Raw genomic sequence first — 21,650 nt, forward strand, 5'->3', positions numbered from 1 at the left:
CTCACTGGGCCACATGTTTTGGGCCTGCACCAAATTAACATCATTCTGGACCAACATCTTTAAATGCCTATCAGACAGCCTTGGTGTCCCAATCTCTCCTAATCCATTAACAGCTGTGTTTGGTGTACTCTCAGATGGGCTTAAAGTGGAGAAGGACAAACAAACTGTAATTGCCTTTACTTCACTTATTGGCATGTAGACTTATCTGGCTCAATTGGAAGAATCCTAACTCACCTATTCTAAGTCAGTGGGTAACTGATGTTTTATATTATTTGAAACTGGAAAAAATCAAATTCTCACTTAGATGATCTGTGCAGAACTATTTCAAAACCTGTATGGATCTAATCAACAACATTTTAGAATAAACTTTTAAAGCACTGAGGAAGCAGATTCTCTTCCCATTTTTCCTTTTTTTTTCTTCTCCATTTATCTTTATTCACTTATTAATTCATCTACTGACTTATTTTACTAGCTTTAAGTTTTACTCTGCTAGCTTAGCTCTCTTTCTCAGGGGTGGGAGTTGATTTGTTTTCGATCTTATGTTTATAAAAAATTGATTTATTTGTATGGAATGTTGTGTGCTTTTAATAAAATCAATAAAATAAAAAAAAAAAAGTGTAATTTTATTGGAACACTTTTTTTTCAAGGAAAGAGCATCACAATTACTGTAACATGGATCATTTTACACACTGCCAATGAACTATAAAAACTATTAAAATAAACTACTGGAACAATATGTACAAAGTGCAACTGACGCCATTGATGAAATTCAGTAAATCACCGAGCCACCTGCGCTTGAACTTGCTGCACGCAAGCACACAGAGGTAAACGCTGATGCTGTCAGGATAGTGTAGTGCAGCGGCTCAATCCCAGGGACAGTAATGCTGCAGTGGTCATGAGCTGGCTGCTCAACAAATGTACGGCACTGACTGATCAGCTCTGGAGTGCTGGCAAATTGCACTGGGAACCGACTATAGCCAGTTCCGGCAGTTTAAGGGTTAATGTGTTGCAATTTAAGCATTACAATTTAGTTTTGCAACATATTGCAATGTATTATTTCTCTTTCTAATGAGACAAAATTTCTATTACAGCTAATTTGAAAAACACTTAATTCATCCTAATTAGATGTACTTTTTTAACTATGGAAATGAATTTCACATATCTCAACAGTAATAATAATAATAATAATAATAATTCATTACATTTATATAGCGCTTTTCTCAATACTCAAAGCGCTATCCACACAGGGAGGAACCGGGAAGCGAACGAATACTTGATCGATTACAGTACAGACCACACAACCTATAACATTAATTCTGGATCATTCCTTGCAAGATGAAACCTTTTGTTTCTATTAGTAATGTTAGGCAAAAATTAATTTAGAATTTTTCACATTTAAAATACATGATTTAAATATCAATGTGTACAAAAAAAATAAACAAACTCTGAGGTCTACCTACATATGTATCCTACAAGAGGTATATTTAAATACACTATACTAGTTTTCACTGCCATAATTAAAGAATGTAATCAACTCAAAAACAGTAATCTAGACATATTTTCTTAAGCAACTATTTGACCCCTCCTTCCCCAAAATTGTGTGCTGTTAACAGAATGCTACTATACAGTTTTTGTGTGGACTAATCCTGGCAGCAGCTGCACCACATTCTGGCAAGAATAGTGACCAAAATCTTTTCTGTATTTGAGTATTTTTAATAAAAAAAGGTTGTTTGTTCACTGTGTGAAATAAAAATTGTGTTAAACAATAGCAACAGTTCAAATTATTTCATAAAACAAAAGCAGTACTAGCAGTAACCCGTTCCTGCTTTTTTTTTTTTTTTTTTTTTTAGCAATTCAACAATCTGTGATGTGTAGCTAATTAAATGAGAAACTGATGCTAGTGACAATGGGCTGGGATGAAAGTTTACTGTAGAAGAACATGATTTCTGAGATTTCCTTAGAAAGAACAGATAAATGCTTATATTTTGTCTTTCAATTCAGGTTGGATCATCTGTGTGAGTCCCAGTTCTCGTGTTAAAGAAAAACACACTTTACAACGCATTCAAAAAAACTGCATCTGAAAAGTAACACAAAGCAGATTAAAGAAAAAGAAAAAAAACAAGACACAAGTAACAACTCGCTACGCAGCCATTGTTTTTGGAATGGAGCACATGGCTGCATGAGAGTCTGCAGCACCAAAATATACAGTTACAGAAGTGTTTCACTTTTCATGTATATAATTATTTCTCGTATTACAGCTCCAAGGGCATAGTATATTTGTTCCACTTCAGTCCTCTGTTCAAGCTATATGACTTGTCATCCCCTGCCCCATGCTTTCAATTTTATACTTTAAAAACACTATTTAACTTCACTAACAAAACAAACAAGACTATGGACACCAAGTTCCATTAAAAATCTATTATTAATCAAAAATATCAATTTTTAAGTTTTGAGAAAGTTTATTTACACATTTTAGACAATGTTGTCTTCTTTGTCTTGATATTATTTGAGTGGTACTGGATATGTATGAGGGAAGTGTGACAGTGGTGAGGTCTGCAGTAGGAGTAACAGATGCATTCAAAGTGGTGGTGGGATTACATTAGGGATCGGCTCTGAGCCCTCATTTATTTGCAATGGTGATGGACAGGTTGACAGATTAGAGAGGAGTCTCCATGGACTATGATGTTTGCTGATGACATTGTGATCTGTAGCAAGAGAAGGGAGCAGGTTGAGGAGACCCTGGAGAGGTGGAGATATGCTCTAGAGAGGAGAGGAATGAAGTTTCAGTAGGAACAAGACAGAATACATATGTGTGTAAATGAGAGGGAGGTCAGTGGAATGGTGAGGATGCAGGGAGTAGAGTTGGCAAAGGTGGATGAGTTTAAATACTTGGGATCAACAGTACAGAGTAATGGGGATTGTGGAAGAGAGGTGAAAAAGAGTGCAGGCAGGGTGGAATGGTTGGAGATGAGTGTCAGGAGTAATTTGTGACAGACGGGATATCAGCAAGAGTGAAAGGGAAGGTCTACAGGATGGTAGTGAGACCAGCTATGTTATATGGGTTGGAGACGGTGGCACTGACCAGAAAGTAAGAGACAGAGCTGGAGGTGGCAGAGTTAAAGATGCTAAGATTTGCATTGGGTGTGACGAGGATGGACAGGATTAGAAATGAGTACATTAGAGGGACAGCTCAGGTTGGACGGTTTGGAGACAAAGTTAGAAAGGCGAGATTGCACTGGTTTGGACATGTGCAGAGAAGAGATGCTGTTTATGTTGGGAAAATGAGCTAAGGATAGAGCTGCCAGGCAAGAGGAATAGAGGAAGGCATAAGAGAAGATTTATGGATGTGGCGATAGAGGAAATGAAGGTGATAGGTGTAACAGAGTACGATGCAGAGGACATGAAGATATGGAAAAAGATGATCCACAGATTGTTGAAGAACAAAAACAAAACATATCTTTAGAAGCCTTGTACAAAAATTGGTTGTGAAAAAATTAAAGGAATCAGTGTTTAGAAAGAGGGAGGGAGAAAGTAATGGGGTGGATTGAATGACCTTGCATTTGAAACCTATTCCAAGATGAAGTTGACAGCAGAATACTGTTGGTCTCTTTATTTATATAATCTAGGCACCAAAACTAGGGAGGCAGTGAAAACCTCTTGTGTTGGATGGAAGGGGCAGGATGGAAAATGCAATAAAAGGTCACAGCAGTACACTCTAACAATCAAAAAGAAGAAGAAAAAAAAAATCAGGAGTCAAGACAAAGTTCATAGGAGAGGGGGTGGATGAGGCCTTAGTGCAGGCTGGTATAGATTACTTCTCTCAGTGCAAGATCTAGAAATAGGCCAAATTGCTTACTTAATTATAGAGATCAGGGACACTGGAAAAATAAATGTCACCAGCTTTGCCAGTTTTTCTTTCTGTTTTAATCTTTTGTGTTCTCTGTTTCAAAGCTCAGCGTCATTATGTGATTTTCAGGGAAGCCTACTAGATTCTGAATTGCACTATAGTGACTCTCCTCACAATGAGAATATCAGAAATCCCTAAGGTCCCATCATCAAATTATTCTACTGTTACAGCAGGGATAGAAGACACAACTGCCTATGATCAAGAAAATTTGAACATCTCCATTGTTATTTTCTGTTTTCAGCAGAGGTTCAGTAAATTCCTAGGATAAGACCTCCTCTGTAAATGAGGTTGTCTGCTGTAGGGTACTTCTGATTCTCCAAATGCTTGATATCAGGATCATTTTAGTTTATTCTATCTTTCAAGAAAATATTCTTATGGTTATTTAGGAGTGGTTGCTCCAGTGTGAGATGTTTTATTGGAGTTATACAATGTACTTGGCATTGTCTTTTACCACCTCTGGGTAAGTGAGCACCTGTCTCACAACTACACTGAGCTGAGGACATTACCAAACTCCAGTGTCACTACCAGTGTTTATCAGTTTGATCTTGTGGCCCTCTCCCTCCTTGCATGTCTGCATTTCGTTGCTGCCACTTGTTTGGTATACCAGTCTCCCAGCGCTGAATCAGTTTGTCTGTCTTCTTCCAGTTATGAATGGTTGCATAATTATTCGCTGTTACTGAACCTACCAGCCCCCTATATACTGGTTCCAGGTATACCTTTGGCATTTGTTGTTCACGACTCTGGCATGACTCTGAAAAATCAGGAGATTCTTTCATCAAATCTCCTAGGACTCTAACCAAACAATGGCCCATTAGTAGTTAATATTTTTACAGGTCATCCTTTTAGCAACATCTTTGGCTGTGAATTGCTTAGCTCAGATCGGTGAAATTGTTGATATCTCAAAAGGAAATGCTTTAGCTGACTTATTGTATGTAAATCAATTACTTTATATCACGGAGTCTGCCAAGTTATCTGGTCTGACAACCACCACCTCCAGGTACAGACCTGACTTAACTTGCAGAAGCTGTCTCAACTAATAAATAAATAAAATACATCTGTGGCTTCTATGACTTTTAATTGCTGCCAATGGAATGTCAGTATGAATCACACAGGCACAATAACTTTACAAAAAGATATCTGAGATGTCAGTTATAGTATTTGGGGGTTATACTTAGAAAATGTGCCTGCTGCTATCTTTCCCAAACAGTGAGATCATTTGTAGATATCAAAATAGATTGCATCTAATTATCGAACCAAATGTCATAAAGAATAACTTTTGGTAACTGTAAGTAAAAACTATTCAGAATCTGTTTAAGTGACTACAACTCTGCTGCCATCATTTTGCTTATTATTCATAATCCTTAAACTAGTGTCACATTGCACAACTTCTAGTCGTTGGGCATGTCAGTCTTGCCGACAGTTATCAATTTTACTCACTGTAAATCACTGGACATAGCAAATTTAGTGCCAGCATGATGATCTTCTAGTGCAGTCATGCTCACCCCTTTTTGTGACAGCCAATAATCTCTATTCTTTTTTTTGTTTGTTTTTTTTTTTAAATTCCATTCTGTTGTGGTACAGAAATGATGTGACATCAGACAGACAAGCTCCTCTTGTGTTTGTGTGGTCAAAAACAACTGTTCCTTATTTCCTGTCACTGCATTGTATAAATTATACTTACAGAATGTTTTAATTGCTTGTCAGCTCCCATGCACACGGAGTCCACCCCTGTGACTAAGGTCAAAATCAAACCTGTTTGATTTTGTGAGGGCAAGTTGTGGTCTAGTCAAAGTGATTCACTAGGTACATCAGACTACCTCATCCACACGTACCCAGGTTTATTTCAAATGTGAGTTTTCCTCCTTTGTTTTTAAAACAAATCCTGCCCACACATGCAAGTTTTTAAAAAATTTCCATCCATATGAAAACACAAATATTTGCTGTCAAGAGCACAACATAGGAATAGATAACAAAGGGAATGTCATGATTAATGTCCATCGCCCCTCCAGAACTGCATGTTCAGCATGGAATTTACAAAAACATGGGCATCATGAACACTACCTGGTCATTTCACTACGACATCAATAAATGATAACTTGTAATCACAGGTGGCTTGTATGTTAAGAGAAAACCTCCCCTTTCTATTCAATAAAATCCATGGAATTTGTGGCTGATAGCTTTATTTCTACATGAGTCCTGGTGAAACCCTGCTACAAGTTCCTCTACTTTGGGCTCAGTAACAGATAATTGTATATACACAGGGCATAAGTATACTGTAATTGCTTCCCACACTTGCCTTACTAGTTTAGAAACCACCTATCTAGACCCAAAGTGTTTGCATAATCTCTTCTCTTCTACTAAATAGTGGAGTGTGCAGGCAACTTTTTTGACAACGGTGACAGGTGGTCTCATTTCAGTTGTCTTTCCTTCGATGTGTGGGCAAAGTAGCTCACTTAAAGAAAACAGCAATGTCCTTGACAAGGAAAAATTCTCTTCAACAACAACTACTTCATTCTATTTCTCATTTGTAATCATGCACAAATTAAAAGTGGGATATTAAAAAAAACAGTCACAGTCGTTCCTTCAGTCCCTTCAGTGGTAAGGGGGAATACACTGTGAATACAACAGTGGCTGAATCAGCTATTTTGTTCTCTTATGTGCTCACAATACAGCGACGTAAATGGCATGATACAGTGACTTTCAATCAGGTTAAGTTGGGTTCCTCACATGAAACTCTGAGAGGCACAAATATAGAGCAACAGTACTCACAGGTATGCTAAGAAACATTGCCTGTAGATTAGAACATCAAAACAATCTAGACGAGAACAGGCCATTCAGCCTAACAAAGCTCACCAGGCATATACACTTAATTCTTCTAAAAAATCATCAAGTCCCATTTTGAAAATCCCTAAAGTCTTACTCTCTACCAGACTACTTGGTAGCTTATTCCAAGTGTCTATGGGTTGTCTATGTAAACAAAAACTTCATGTTTGTGCGAAGTTTATCCTTAACAAGTTTCCAACTATGCCCCCTTGTTCTTAATGAACGCATTTTAAAATTACAGTCTCGATCCACTATAATAACATCTTTCATAATTTTAAACACTTCAATCATGTCACCTCTTAATCTTCTTTTGCTTAAACTGAAAAGGCTCAGCTCTTTTCTTTCCTCATAATTCAGCCCCTGGAGCCCTGGAATTAGCCGAGTCGCTCTTCTCTGGACATTATCTAGTGCTGATTTGTACATTTTTGTGGCATGGAGACCAAACATGCTCACAGTACTCCAGAAGAGGCCTGACCAGTGCACATAGAGCTTGAGCATAACCTCCTTGCACTTGTACTCTACACATCGTGCTATATAACCTAATATTGTGTTAGCCTTCTTAATGGCTTCTGAACACTGTCTGGAAGTTGACAGTGTTGAGTTCACTATTACTCCCTAATCCTTCTCACAAGCTGTACAGTACTCTTGATTTTCAGACCTCCCATTGTGCATTCAGCCTAATGTTTTTATGTCCTACGTATAATATTTTACATTTACTGACATTAAATTTCATCTGCCACAAATCTACCCAAGTCTGTGTGCTGTCCAAGTCCCTCTGGAATGATTTAACAGATTTCAGAATATCTGCCAATCCACCTATCTTGGTATCATCTGCAGATTTAGCCAGCTTGTTACTTATTTTCCTATCCAAATCAATCTCTCGCACTGGAGAGATTCCGAAGGACTGGAAAATGGCAAATATCATCCCATTATATAAAAAGGGTGACAGGGCAGATCCAAGCAACTATAGGCCAGTAAGCTTAACATGCATCACAGGAAAATTAATGAAATTATTAAGGATAAGATTGAGCAACACCTGGCAAGGACAGGAGTTATCAGGAACAGTCAGCATGGGTTCAGAAGAGGGAGGTCGTGTTTTACTAACATGCTGGAATTCCATGAGGAGGCAACAAAAGTATATGATCAAAGTGAAGCATATGATGTTATTTATCTTGACATTCAGAAAGCATTTGATAAGGTGCCACATGAGAGGTTGGGCATCAAACTAAAAAAACTAGGTGTTCAGGGTGATGTTTTTAGATGGGTGCAGAATTGGCCCAGACACAGGAAGCAGAGGGTGATGGTGCGAGGAACCTCATCAGAATTGGCCAATGTTAAGAGTGGTGTTCCACAGGGGTCAGTGCTAGGGCAGATGTTATTTTTAATATATATAAATGATTTAGATAGGAATATAAGTAACAAGCTGGTTAAGTTTGCAGATGATACCAAGATAGGTGGATTAGCAGATAATTTGGAATCCGTTATATCATTCCAGAGGGACTTGGAATATGCATACAGACTTGGGCAGATTTGTGGCAGATGAAATTTAATGTCAGTAAATGTAAAGTATTACACATAGGAAATACAAATGTTAGGTTTAAATACAAATAGGCGGTCAGAAAAATCGAGAGTACACCTTATGAGAAGGATTTAGAAGTCATAGTGGACTCTAAGCTATCAACTTCCCAAAAGTGTTCAGAAGCCATTAAGAAGGCTAACAGAATGTTAGGTTATATAGCACAATGTGTGGAGTACAAGTCCAAGGAGGTTATGCTCAATCTTTATAATGCACTGGTGAGGCCTCATCTTGAGTACTGTGTGCAGTTTTGGTCTCCAGGCTACAAAAAGGACATAGCAGCACTAGAAAAGGTCCGGAGAAGAGCGACTAGGCTGATTCCAGGGCTACAGGGGTTGAATTATGAGGAACGATTAAAAGAGCAGAGCCTATACAGTTTAAGCAAAAGAAGATTAAGGGCTCATTTATACTTCACACTCAGAACACGTATGCACATGCATCATGGCTGCCACGCATTTCCAGCATTCATTTGACGCATCCTCTGAGCAGGTCCTCAGAAATTAATGTGAGGCATGCACGAGTTGCAGTACCAGCAAGTAGTTGGGGGCGCAGTGTGATAAAAGTTGTGTGATGTCAGAGTCTCTGTTTACTATCTACATGTGACAGAAAGCCTCTATGCGGACCCTACAGGACTGATGTGCGCGCTTTGATGTTTGAAGAATGGTTCGATGTGGTGAAGCAAAATGCCAACATACAGATGCATTCATAGTGCTTTCATATTTAAACGTCGAATATTCCCCATCGTAATGACATGATACATTTTAAAAGTCTCACATACCATCTATTGTGCCGTCTTTTTTTTTTTTGCAACTTCACAACAGCAACATAATGTACAGCGCTGTATTTGAGCCACAGAGAAAAAAAATTAAGGACAAGATGAATACATGTATTTTGTGATTAAAGTGGAAATTTCAGCTTTAATCTCGAAATGTCCACTCTAACCTTGTAGTTTACTTTATTATTAAAGCAGACCGTCGTAAATGTCATCCCAGTTTTTAATCGCTATGAGCTTCTGGGACTTCCTCCTGACCTGACAGCAGCGGCAAGCAGCAACAGATTATCACACAGAACACATTAAATGTATGATATTCCAACTCTCTGCAAATTTAGAATCTTTAGATTTATGCTTGATATCACTTTCATGATGGAATGCATTAAAGTATATACAGTAATCCCTCCTCCATCGCGGGGGTTGCGTTCCAGAGCCACCCGCGAAATAAGAAAATCCGCGAAGTACAAACCATATGTTTATATGGTTATTTTTATATTGTCATGCTTGGGTCACAGATTTGCGCAGAAACACAGGAGGTTGTAGAGAGACAGGAACGTTATTCAAACACTGCAAACAAACATTTGTCTCTTTTTCAAAAGTTTAAACTGTGCTCCATGACAAGACAGAGATGACAGTTCCGTCTCACAATTAAAAGAATGTAAACATATCTTCCTCTTCAAAGGAGTGCGCGTCAGGAGCAGTGACTGTCACAGAGATAGAGAGAAAAGCAAACAAATCAATAGGGTTGTTTGGCTTTTAAGTATGCGAAGCACCGTGGCACAAAGCTGTTGAAGGCGGCAGCTCACACCCCCTCCGTCAGGAGCAGACAAAGAGAGAGAGAGAGAGAGAGAGAGACAGAGTTTATTTTTCAATCAAAAATCAATACGTGCCCTTCGAGCTTTTAAGTATGCGAAGCACCGTGCAGCATGTCGTTTCAGGAAGCAGCTGCACAAAAGATAGCAACGTGAAGATAATCTTTCAGCATTTTTAGACAAGCGTCCGTATAGTCTAGGTGTGCGAACAGCCCCCCTGCTCAATCCCCCTACGTCAGGATCAGAGAAAGTCAGCGCAAGAGAAAGAGAAAAGTAAGCTGAGTAGCTTCTCAGCCATCTGCCAATAGCATCCCTTGTATGAAATCAACTGGGCAAACCAACTGAGGAAGCATGTACCAGAAATTAAAAGACCCATTGTCCGCAGAAACCCGCGAAACAGCGAAAAATCCGCGATATATATTTAAATATGCTTACATATAAAATCCGCTATGGAGTGAAGCCGCGAAAGGCGAAGCGCGATATAGCGAGGGATTACTGTATGTTACATTTTACAGATAAATCGTTAATTTTGTTTAAATAATGAATACTGTTAATAATTACACACATGGGGGTGACACGGTGGCGGAGTGGTAGCACCACTGTCTCGCTGGTATTCCCTGTCTGGAGTTTGCATGTTTTCCTGCTGGGTTTCCACAGTGTGCTCTGGTTTCTTTCCAAAGATATGCAGATTTGGTGACACTAAAATGACGTGAGTGTATGTGAGTGCTTGTATTCACCTTGCGATGAGCTGATGCTCTGTCTAGGGATTGTTTCTGCCTCGCTCCAATGCTAACTGGAATGGGCACATTCCTGGATTGATGGATTTAATCATTAAACATCTTTTTCAGAGATATTGCGGTAAGGTGTCATCGGAATTCAATGGGTGTTCCAGGCAATTCACAACACAGCGAAGCCTAACCTGTTCTCACTGTGATAATATCTTGCACTGCCACCTGGTGGATTCCTCCAGATTTACGTAAAGTACATGCGCAAGTATAAACAGTAAAACGCTTGCGTAGCAGGAGCGTCCACTGGAGCATGCATCACATCGCGTGAAGTATAAACCTGGCCTAAGAGGTGACATGATTGAAGTGTTTAAAATTATGAAGGGAATTAGTACAGTTGATCAAGGCTGTTATTTTAAAATGAGTTCATCAAGCACATGGGGACACAGCTGGAAACGTAAGGGTAAATTTCGCACAAACATTAGGAAGTTTTTCTTTACACAAAAAAACGATAGACACTTGGAATAAACTACCAAGTAGTGTGGTAGACAGTAAGACTTCAGAGATTTTCAAAACTCGACTTGATATTTTTTTGGAAGAAATGTGGATAGGACTGGCAAGCTTTGTTGGGCTAAATGGCCAATTCAGAACTACAGTGCAAAATACCAATATACATTAGCAGTACAGACTTTACAAACTTCTTTCATGAGAAGATCAAAAATATAAAGATCCCAAATCTTGGCAGCACAAGGCAAACCTCATACTAGCTTGGCAAACCCTGTCTCAGCTTATATTCAACACTTTAGACATTTTAACCCTACAACAGATCAAGTCTTAACTTTATTTTCTAGCACTTGTTCCCTAGATCTAGTGCCAACAAAACTAGTAAAAAGCACAATGGAAGTTCTTGCAGCACCTATTCTAAACATTATCAATAGTTCATTATTTCATGGCACAGTACCCGATGCACTAAAAATGTCAGTCATCAAACCATTACTTTAAAAGTCAGACCTAGATACACACATACTTAATTATAGACCCATTTCAAATGTATCCTTTCTCTGTAAAATACTTGAAAAAGTAGTCGCCAATCAGCTTCAGTCACACTTTACACATCACAATTTGAAATATTCCAGTCTGGCTTCCACACTGGCCGAAGTACAGAAATGGCACTAACTCATGTTGTAAACAACATTCTAATATCCTCTGATGAAGGAAATTCCACTGTAATTGTGTTGATATACTTAAGCACCACGTTTGATACCATTGACCATTCCATTTTACTACACAGGCTGGAAAATGACATTGGGCTTACAGGCAATGTTCTAATTTAGTTCTTATTTAACAAATCGATTCCAGTAAGTACAGAAATGTGCTGACAGAAAACACTATTTTCTAAATATCCAGGATACTGAGAAATTCATTCATGCATTTTTTTCTAGTAGGACTGACTACTGCAATGCGGTGTTCAAGAAGAAAATATGAACACATAACTCTGGTTCACAAGTCCTTACGCTGGCTCCCAGCTAAGTTTAGGGGAGATTTCAAAATCCTCCTTTTAATATATAAATCTTTAAATGGCCAAGGTCATTACTTACAAACCAGAGCACACATTAAAATCTCAAGATGCTGGCCAGCTTATGATTCCAAGGATTATTAAAACAACAGTGGGAGGTTGAGCTTTTTGTTACAGGGCCTGAAGCTGTGGAATGGTCTGCCTGCTACTATAAGAGATGCCCCTTCAGTCTCAGCTTTCAAATCCCAGCTAGAGACTCACTACTTCAATTTACCATACTCAAACTAGACCTGCTGATTAGCTGTGCATACTGCATCTCTGTTGTTAGTCATTAGTATTAAAACATAAGTAATATATTTATAATCTTTAACTAATGCTCGCCTATTCTGTTTCTCTTCATGGTACTCACAAGTGGCACATGGAGCCACTGCTCTACTGCCTATGGAAAAGTTACCTCCGATAAAGGAGCACTGGTATCATCGGTTACAAGGGTCTTTTTATCTGACTGGCTGGCCTAACACCGACACAGCTGTGAAATGGCCAGTAGAAGGAATGCAGCTTGTTGGCCGAGGTCTCCGGGACTCTGAAAAGATTTGTATCCTCATATGTGATAGTTCTGTATTTAGTGAGTGATATAATCTATTCTTGCATTTTACTTTGTACTGTGTACTATTACTATTGTACTATTGTATTGCAATCCTGAGGTGGTAATGATATATTGGCCATCTAGCTCTGTGAAGAGGATTGCTTGTATTTTGTTTTGTGTATTACATGTACCCCATTTTTTGACACACGTTGCACACCCAACCTACTTGGAAAGGGTATTGCCTTTGCCAAGATTTCTTCCATTTTTTTTTTTCTACGAGGGTATTTTTGGGAGTTTTTTCTTGTCTTCTTAGGGAATCAAGGCTGGGATCTGTCAATCAACACGGCCTGTTAAAGCCCATTACAACACTCCTTGTGTGATTTTGGGTTATACAAGAAATAAATTGCTGTTGATAACTGGGTGGCACGGTGGCACATTGCATTGCTGCCTCGCAGTTAGAAGACCAGGGTTCATGTCCCCTCCAAGTCAGTGTGGGTTTCCCTTGGGTGCTCCGGTTACTTCCCATAGTCCAAAGATATGCAGGTTTGATGGATTGGCAATAATAAACTGGCTGTAGTGTGTGGCTGGGGTGTAAATATGTGTGTGCGTTTGCCCTGTCCAGGGTTTGTTCCTGCCAAGTGTCCATGCTATCTGAGCTGAGCTGAGTGTTCAGTAAACTAAAATAGGGAGATAGTGCATGAGACAGCATCCAGGTTTGATAATTGAACCCATGAGGCTTGAAATGTAAAACTGCATGTTGCAATGCTTCAAAGTAAAACTGAAAGCAGTACTTACAAATCATATGTAGCATCAAGTCCTTCATCTCAATAGAGTCAAAACTGTCATCTGAATCTGACTGAAGCACAAAGATGACCTGTTGCAGAAGCCGCTTATTTCCTGTCTTTTACACAAAGCATGTAATACAAATGATCAGTAATAGGGAAATATGCATAATTAGAAAAGCCTTAAACTCAGCTCTCCAATTTTAATGAGTCTTTCACTGTATGTGGTGTGACATTGGTTTGATCTTTGATACAAGCAGATTAACTCTGCTCAACTCAGAGGATAAGTGTGCAAATCGCATATTTTAATAATTTAGAGAGTAGACAACATAGAAATTTATGTTTTATTTGAAGGAAGACACATTTGGGTATGTAAAAATGCTATTATATCTTTTGATTGACTTTACTGCAATGAACACAAACAACTTTGAAATATGGCTGTTTCCTGCCAGAGCTCATGCACAAGTGGCTGCCAAATTTCTCCCCACTTCTAAAGATTTCCTCCTAAAATCCAACAGCAGAAGTCTTATTAAAAAAAAATCTGCTTTTGTATAATTTATAACAAAACATAATATTTAACAGTGGATTTGGCTCATTATAATATTTAAGATCTTCTGTATAATCAGGCATACAGAAAGTATATTAGATAATTAAGTAGAATATCTTTCTAAAATGAAAATTAAAAAATTAAACTGGAGACAATACATCTGTGGCTGCCCAACATTCATCTACAGTATCTCACTTTTAAATGTAAACACCTGTTTTGTCCACAGACTATGAAAATATGCAGCAAGGCAAATTAAGTAAAAGCACTAAGAAATATGCCTAAAGAGTACAAAACATTCAAGTTAATCTACTAATCCTGGCAAAAGTAGAATTTAAACAGATGCCTTCACTCAAACCACTCTTGCAAAATCACTAAGCATTTTAAAAACTAAACTAAAAAAATGTAACCAATAACTTACCTTTAAAAAAAAATAAGTATAAACTTTCATCATTTTTGCCAATATTTCAGAATCCAAGCAGTCTTTGTGCACCTTTTGACAAGTACAAGAATGGAACACCCATAGCTCCTTGTGGAGCAGTAGCCAACAGCATGTTTAATGGTAAGTGCTGGATTTTTGCAACTGACCATAGATGTAAATGGAGCCAAAGTAGAAAGATGAGATTAGATAAGTAGAAATACTGTATATAAGAGGAGTGGTAAGATAAGGATTTATAAACAAGAGAGACTAAAAAAATAAAATTCTTTTCTTGAATGTAGTCAATAAAAAGAAAACAGAAAGCAAGGACATTTCCCAGGTACAGTACTATGCACATGAATAGTATACTAGTGCCCTTAAGTTTCCAATAAATAAAAAGTACAAAAAGAAAAAGCATCAAGACAAATTTAAAAATATTTTGTAAAGTTACTTAAAACCAACAAATCATGAATAACCTTCCAAGTAATATAGGGAAGAATAAACAATTATTCTGATATGTGTAAGTCTAAAATGAAAATAAACACAAGTCGTTAAATGTAGGAGGGGGGCTCTCTATAGATACACTTAAAAGGCAATAGATAGTAAAATGGAAAGAATCATTCATGGCCGGAAATTGTAATTTTTGGTTATGAAAAGCACTGTAAAAAGAATACTTTAGAAGTTAAAATTGTATGTGGACACTCCATGGCAAAACTTCTGGATGTATCACAGAGTAAAGAAAAAGACTTTTTCTGCCAAGGTTATTCAAGAAACTATGAAGAAATTATTAACAGGACAGGCAAGAACTAATCATTTTGATAACTTATTACAATCAAACAACATAAGCATCAAGCTACCAACACTGAAACCTCAAATGTACCAAAAAATTAAAATAAACAAGGCACAGAACATTACAGTGGGTGCTAAGGACCATGCATACTTGTGATACATTAGGCAGGCAAGGAAGAGTGGCTAAAAACAAATCTAATGAAGTGTCCAAAATGCATAATTAGGGTGAAAGGAAACTGAACATTATTAAGCATGTTTAGACATTATTCTTCTAGTCTTCTTCTAGATCATCATTTCTAACATATTTCATTTTTATGTTCCAGACACTCTTAGACTTTTCTACAAAAAGGACAAAAACACACAAATATTAGTTCCTTTCTTGAATTATGGGATTGCCTGGTATACAGATAAACATGTGAAGTTTCAAAATCCATCACCGAAGAACAACCTCTCTGCAGCATTTCAAGGTATGCTGTTCATAAACTAACTTATGTGTCTTAATGATTTAAAGTAAATTTTTACATTTACATCAGAAAAACACAAATTTCTGAAATTATTCTAATTAATATATACATACTGGCACATTTTTCTAAATGCATAATAACAGAAGAGGAAAGGCCAGCAAATTAAGCTGTTAGATAAATTAAAAGTATGTTTGGCCCATTTATCTGTAAGAATGGTTAGAATAAAAAAACTGAAGCCACAATGTTACTCCACAATTGAACTTGAGGGCCCCTGTACTAAGCCAAACTGCCTATTAATCATATATTGTAACTGCAAATCATAGGATACTTCAGATAAGTAAATGTAAACATTTTTTGAAAGACTAACTTTTGGTCATTTAAACAGTAAAAAAAAAAAATAAAGAAACACTTTGAAAACACATCAGATCTCAAAGGGAAAAAAATCATGTTGGATATCTATACTGATATGGACTGGTAGTGTGTTAGGAACGAAAGGATGCCACGTCATTTGATGGAAATGAAAATTAACCTACGGAGGGCTGAATTCAAAAAAACCACGAAAATCAAAGTGAAAAAATGATGTGCAGGCTAGTCCATTTTGCTGAAATTTCATTGCAGCAACTCAGAAATATACTCAGTAGTTTGTAATGGCCCCCACATGCATGTATGCATGCCTGAACTGTCTGCATACTCTTGCACCATGAAGCCGGGCATTGTCATGCACCAGGAGGAACCCAGGACCCACTGCACCAGCATAGGGTCTGACAATGGATCCAAGGATTTCATCCTGATGCCTAATGGCAGTCAAAATGCTGTTGTCTAGCCTGTAGAGGTCTGTGTGTCCCTCCATGGATATGCCTCCCCAGACCATCACTGACCCATCTCTAAACTGGTCATGCTGAACAATGTTACAAGCAGCCTAATATTTTCCATGGCTTCTCCAGACCCTTTCATGTCTGTCACATGTACTCAGGGTGAGCCTGCTCTCATCTATGAACAGCAAAGGGCGCCAGTGGTAAACCTGCCAATTTTAGTATTCTATGGCAAATGCCAATTGAGCTCCATGGTGCCGGGCAGTGAGCACAGGGTCCACTAGAGGACATCGGGCCCTCAGGCCACCCTCATGAAGTCTGTTTCTGATTGTTTGGTCAGAGACATTCACACATGCTGGAGGTCATTTTGTAAGGCTCTGGAAGTGCTCATCCTGTTCCTCCTTTTCCAAAGGTGCAGATATCAGTCCTTCTGATGGGTTATGGACCTTCAACAGCCCTGTCCTGCTCACCTAGAGTAACTGCCTGTCTCCTGGAATCTCCTCCATGCCCTTGAGACTGTACTGGGAGACACAACAAACCTTCTAGCAATGGCAGGTATTATGTGCCATCCTGAAGAAGTTGGACTACCTGTGCAACCTCTGTAGGGTCCAGATATCGCCTCATGCTACCAGTAGTGACACTGACCGTAGCCAAATGCAAACTAGTGAAAAAACAGTCAGAAAAGATGAGGATGGAAAAATGTCAGTTGCCTCCATTCCTCCATATATATTATATATATATATATTATACAGTATATATAATATATATATATATATATATATATATATATATATATATATATATATATATATATATATATATATATATATATATATTATATATATATATATATATATATATATATATATATATATATATATAGGGGCGGCACGGTGGCGCAGTGGGTAGCGCTGCTGCCTCGCAGTTGGGAGACCTGGGGACCTGGGTTCGATTCCCGGGTCCTCCCTGCGTGGAGTTTGCATGTTCTCCCCGTGTCTGCGTGGGTTTCCTCCGGGCGCTCCGGTTTCCTCCCACAGTCCAAAGACGTGCAGGTTAGGTGGATTGGCGATTCTAAATTGGCCTTGGTGTGTGGGTGTGTTTGTGTGTGTCCTGCGGTGGGTTGGCACCCTGCCCAGGGTTGTTTCCTGCCTTGTGCCCTGTGTTGGCTGGGATTGACTCCAGCAGACCCCCGTGACCCTGTGTTCGGATTCAGCGGGTTGGAAAATGGATGGATGGATATATATATATATATATATATATATATATATATATAAATATATTATATATATTATATATATATACTAGCGAACCCACGGTGTACCATACGCCGCATAATCAGGCCGCTTTTTTAATGATTTGTAAGCACAGGGAGAAAATTAACATTTGAAAAATCGGTAGGTGCTCGGGCGCGGAGGGCGGAACGGGAGGAGAGGGGAAGGACGCCCATTCCGCCCCCTCCATCATGCTAGTCTGCTGATTTCTCGTTTAGTATGCACTGCCTGCTCATGTGCCCGCCCCCAACTCGTCACCTGAGTCGTTTTCCTGTTTACACAGTCCACATGCACCTGTGAGTCACGTAGACTTTTCATTGTTCTTTGCGGTTTTAGCTGGTTTTCTATATATAATCCACCAAGTCACCCAACAACGGTAGTAGCGAGGGGGGGGGGGGGAAGGGGGTGTGTACAAAGGGCAGGGACGTAATCAGTGTGAGTGTATGACCCGCTAGCCAACCCGCGGTGTAGCATACGCCGCGTAATTATGTATTGATGGGTGAACACTTCCTGAACGACACAGTTGTCCAAATAGAAGTGAAAACAAAATCGAGCCCGGTGCATTCTTTAACTGCCTTGTAGCGCAGTGGTAGTGTTGCTGCTTTGCAGTAAGGAGACTGTGCAAGATTTTGGGTTCGCTTCCCGGTTTCTCCCTGTGTGGATAGCGCTTTGAATACTGAAAACACCGGTATATCAATGTAATGAAGTATTATTAATCTTATGTGTCCAGTGCTCTCTCTGTCGCGCGCGCATGCCTGTATGTGTGTGTGTGTGTGTGTGTCGCTTGCTCGCTGCACGTGTTCCTGCAGGCATACCATTAAGTGAATGAGACGATGGAACTCTGGAGATAGCAATATAAAACTGTCTGTGACTGAACATTGGTTTTGGCAGATACATGCATATCTTTTTAAAAGTTTGGCCCTGTGCCTTATTAATTGTCATCGCAAAGGCAAATCTAACAGGAAATTGTCTTTGTGTTAAAGGAAAACGCAAATTATCCACGACAAACAAACTGTTTTACACGCTGCATAGCAACCCGCGGCATAGTATACGCTGTATAATCACGCCGCTTTTTTAATGTTTTTAAGCAGAGGGAGAAAATGAACATTTGCAAAATCCGTAATGCTGCTTTCAGTAAGTACAATGCACACGCATTTAATTTGTCAGCCACTTTTTGCCAGCCATCTTTTCTGGTTTGGGCTGCTTTTACAGTGTTACCGCTTGTGCATATTAAATCTTGAAATCCTTTGAGTAACTAATTAACTAACTAACACCCACCCACCCAGCTTATGTGAAAAAAATGCGCCCGTTCTTTTATCATTTTGTTGCAGCCTATCAAAGACTTGCTGATCATGTTTTTTAGACTCAATATACATTGGCTTTTAACTCAGAGCAAGGGCGCGCATTCATTTTGGATTATTACATCCAGCTAGTCTGCTAGACTAATCTGCTACATGGCTGCGTTTGAAAAACCGACTTATCCCGGATGAGTTTCACCGGCATTAATGATTAGGAATCTGGTTGGAACAAAACCCTGCATCCACAGGGGTTCACCAGGACCGAGTTTGGGAAACACTGCTGAACACAGACGAAACCGACTCAGGTGAGGAGTTGGGGCGGGCAAAGTGGTTGCAGCTATTGATTACTCAGTGTTGTTTGCCTGGGTATCTGATCTGCTCGACGGGATCATAAATAAAAGGAAAACAATGTGAAGGCAATGTCACAGGTGATCCTGTGGTATAGTGGGTCCACAGCTCCCCTTCAAAAGGCCATTTTTAAATAAATAATCATTGCACTCACAACGTAGCGAGGGGCGTGGAAGTGTGGCTGAAACGGTTTCTGGGTGGAGTCATGCTGCGAGCATTTCTCCCCTGTGCAGTGTGCGAGCGAGTGAGGAGAGAGAGAGAAAGCCGGTACGTTAGAGTGAGCGAGAGCAGGCTCGAAGGCAATGTGTTCCTGTGGTATAGCGGGTCCATAGCTCCCCTTCAAAAGGCCATTTTTAATCAGGTGACTGACAGTAGTGGAGTCAGGCATAGAGAATGTCAGCTGGTGAGAGAGCGTCTCAGCTGTTGCAGGGCCGGCATCGGTGAAGCAGGTGAGACGCTAATGAAAAAGAGGCACAAGGCTTATTGGTTTTTAAAGACTGCTTCCTTCATTGTGTTTTAACCTCAGTTTTAAAGGATTATGCGGCTCTCTGTCTCGCGCTGCCTGTGTGTGCCTCTGTGTCTCTCTGGCGCTGCCTCTGTGTGAACCAAGGTTCCACTGTGGTTGACTAATGAAAAGTCAACGTGGCTCAGAGCTGCAAGTGGACTGTGGCACAGACAAACAGAAATGACGGCATGTTTTCCGAGGCGTCGTGTCCGAGATGGTGGGCGTGGCTCTGCAAGTTTTCGTCGTATCCAATGGTCTAAGAGTTGGTGGGCGTTGCTCTTTCCTGCGTGCGCCATTGGCGTCTTACTTGTCGGCGGTTTAGTGAATCCACTCCCCTTTCGGTGTGCTTTCCATGGGTGGCTACTTGTCTTCCAGCTTAGTGAATTATATATATAGATATATATATATATATATTTAGATTATGGCGGCATGGTGGCGCAGTGGGTAGCGCTGCTGCCTCGCAGTTGGGAGACCTGGGGACCCGGGTTTGCTTCCCGGGTCCTCCCTGTGTGGAGTTTTCATGTTCTCCCCGTGTCTGCGTGGGTTTCCTCCGGGCGCTCCGGTTTCCTCCCACAGTCCAAAGACATGCAGGTTAGGTGGATTGGCGATTCTAAATTGGCCCTAGTGTGTGCTTGGTGTGTGGGTGTGTTTGTGTGTGTCCTGCGGTGGGTTGGCACCCTGCCCAGGATTGGTTCCCTGCCTTGTGCCCTGTGTTGGCTGGGATTGGCTCCAGCAGACCCCCGTGACCCTGTGTTCGGATTCAGCGGGTTGGAAAATGGATGGATATATATAAATATATATTGTGACAGTTTAAGGTCTTCGTGACCCCTTGAACCCTCAGACTACACGTCAGACACTAGGTAAAAGTCCAAATATTATATTTATTAGGACAATAACGTGCACAAAGCACCCTCTTCTCCACAATATTTAAATGAATACCCAATAAACAATCAATAATAACAATACAATAATCCTCCACACTCCCAGACGCGTTGCCCTCCTTCCACCCAGCTCAGCTCAGTGTCTGGGCTTTCCCACAGTCCTTTTATACACCCTGACCCAGAGGTGTTCCTGTCCAACAATCCACAGTTCCTTTTTCTTTCCAGGTCAGGGTAAACAGTCCTTTTCTTCAACCCGGGAGCACGTCGCTCCTTCCTGTCACGTGACCGTGACATACTCCCGGGTTATAGGGCACATAAGAGTCCACGAGCCCCCCCTACAGCGACTCCCGGTGGCCCCCCAAGGTATCCAGCAGGGCTGTGTATAAAAACTACATAGTCCATGAGGCCCTGCTGGAACTAGGGGCACGTCCACGCTGCTGGGAGAGCTCCTCCTGGCAGCCTGGGGTTGAGGGCCGGAGTAAAAAGCCGGCAATCCTCCACGATATATATATATATATATATATATATATATATATATATATATATATACACACACATATACACACACATATATATATATATATATATATATATATATAAAATTCTTTTCATGTTTGAAACGGAAATTACGTATGACCACACGATATGGAAATTACGTATGACCACAGAACATATTATAATACAGGAACTAATCACTTCGTTTGTGGACGCCATTTTTATATCGTCTTTACGAATTGTTATTATTTGTGTGAGAGTTATTTTACTGATATTGAAAAGAAGTAAACACAAACACGCCGATCTATCTCATAGAAGTGCGCCCC

General features: G+C 39.7%; 1 protein-coding gene across 1 annotated transcript in view; it reads left to right on the forward strand.

Moving 5' to 3' along the window:
* tmem30c (transmembrane protein 30C) overlaps window positions 1-21,650 on the forward strand; it is a 78,177-nt gene that overhangs the window by 23,574 nt on the left and 32,953 nt on the right. Inside the window, exons 4-5 of the mRNA XM_028799913.2 lie at window positions 14,515-14,605; window positions 15,574-15,717. Coding sequence (XP_028655746.1) covers window positions 14,515-14,605; window positions 15,574-15,717 — 235 coding nt within the window. The remainder of the gene's footprint in view (window positions 1-14,514; window positions 14,606-15,573; window positions 15,718-21,650) is intronic.

This window comes from Erpetoichthys calabaricus, chromosome 4, assembly GCF_900747795.2.
Source record: "Erpetoichthys calabaricus chromosome 4, fErpCal1.3, whole genome shotgun sequence".
NCBI classification, from domain to species: Eukaryota; Metazoa; Chordata; class Cladistia; order Polypteriformes; family Polypteridae; genus Erpetoichthys; species Erpetoichthys calabaricus.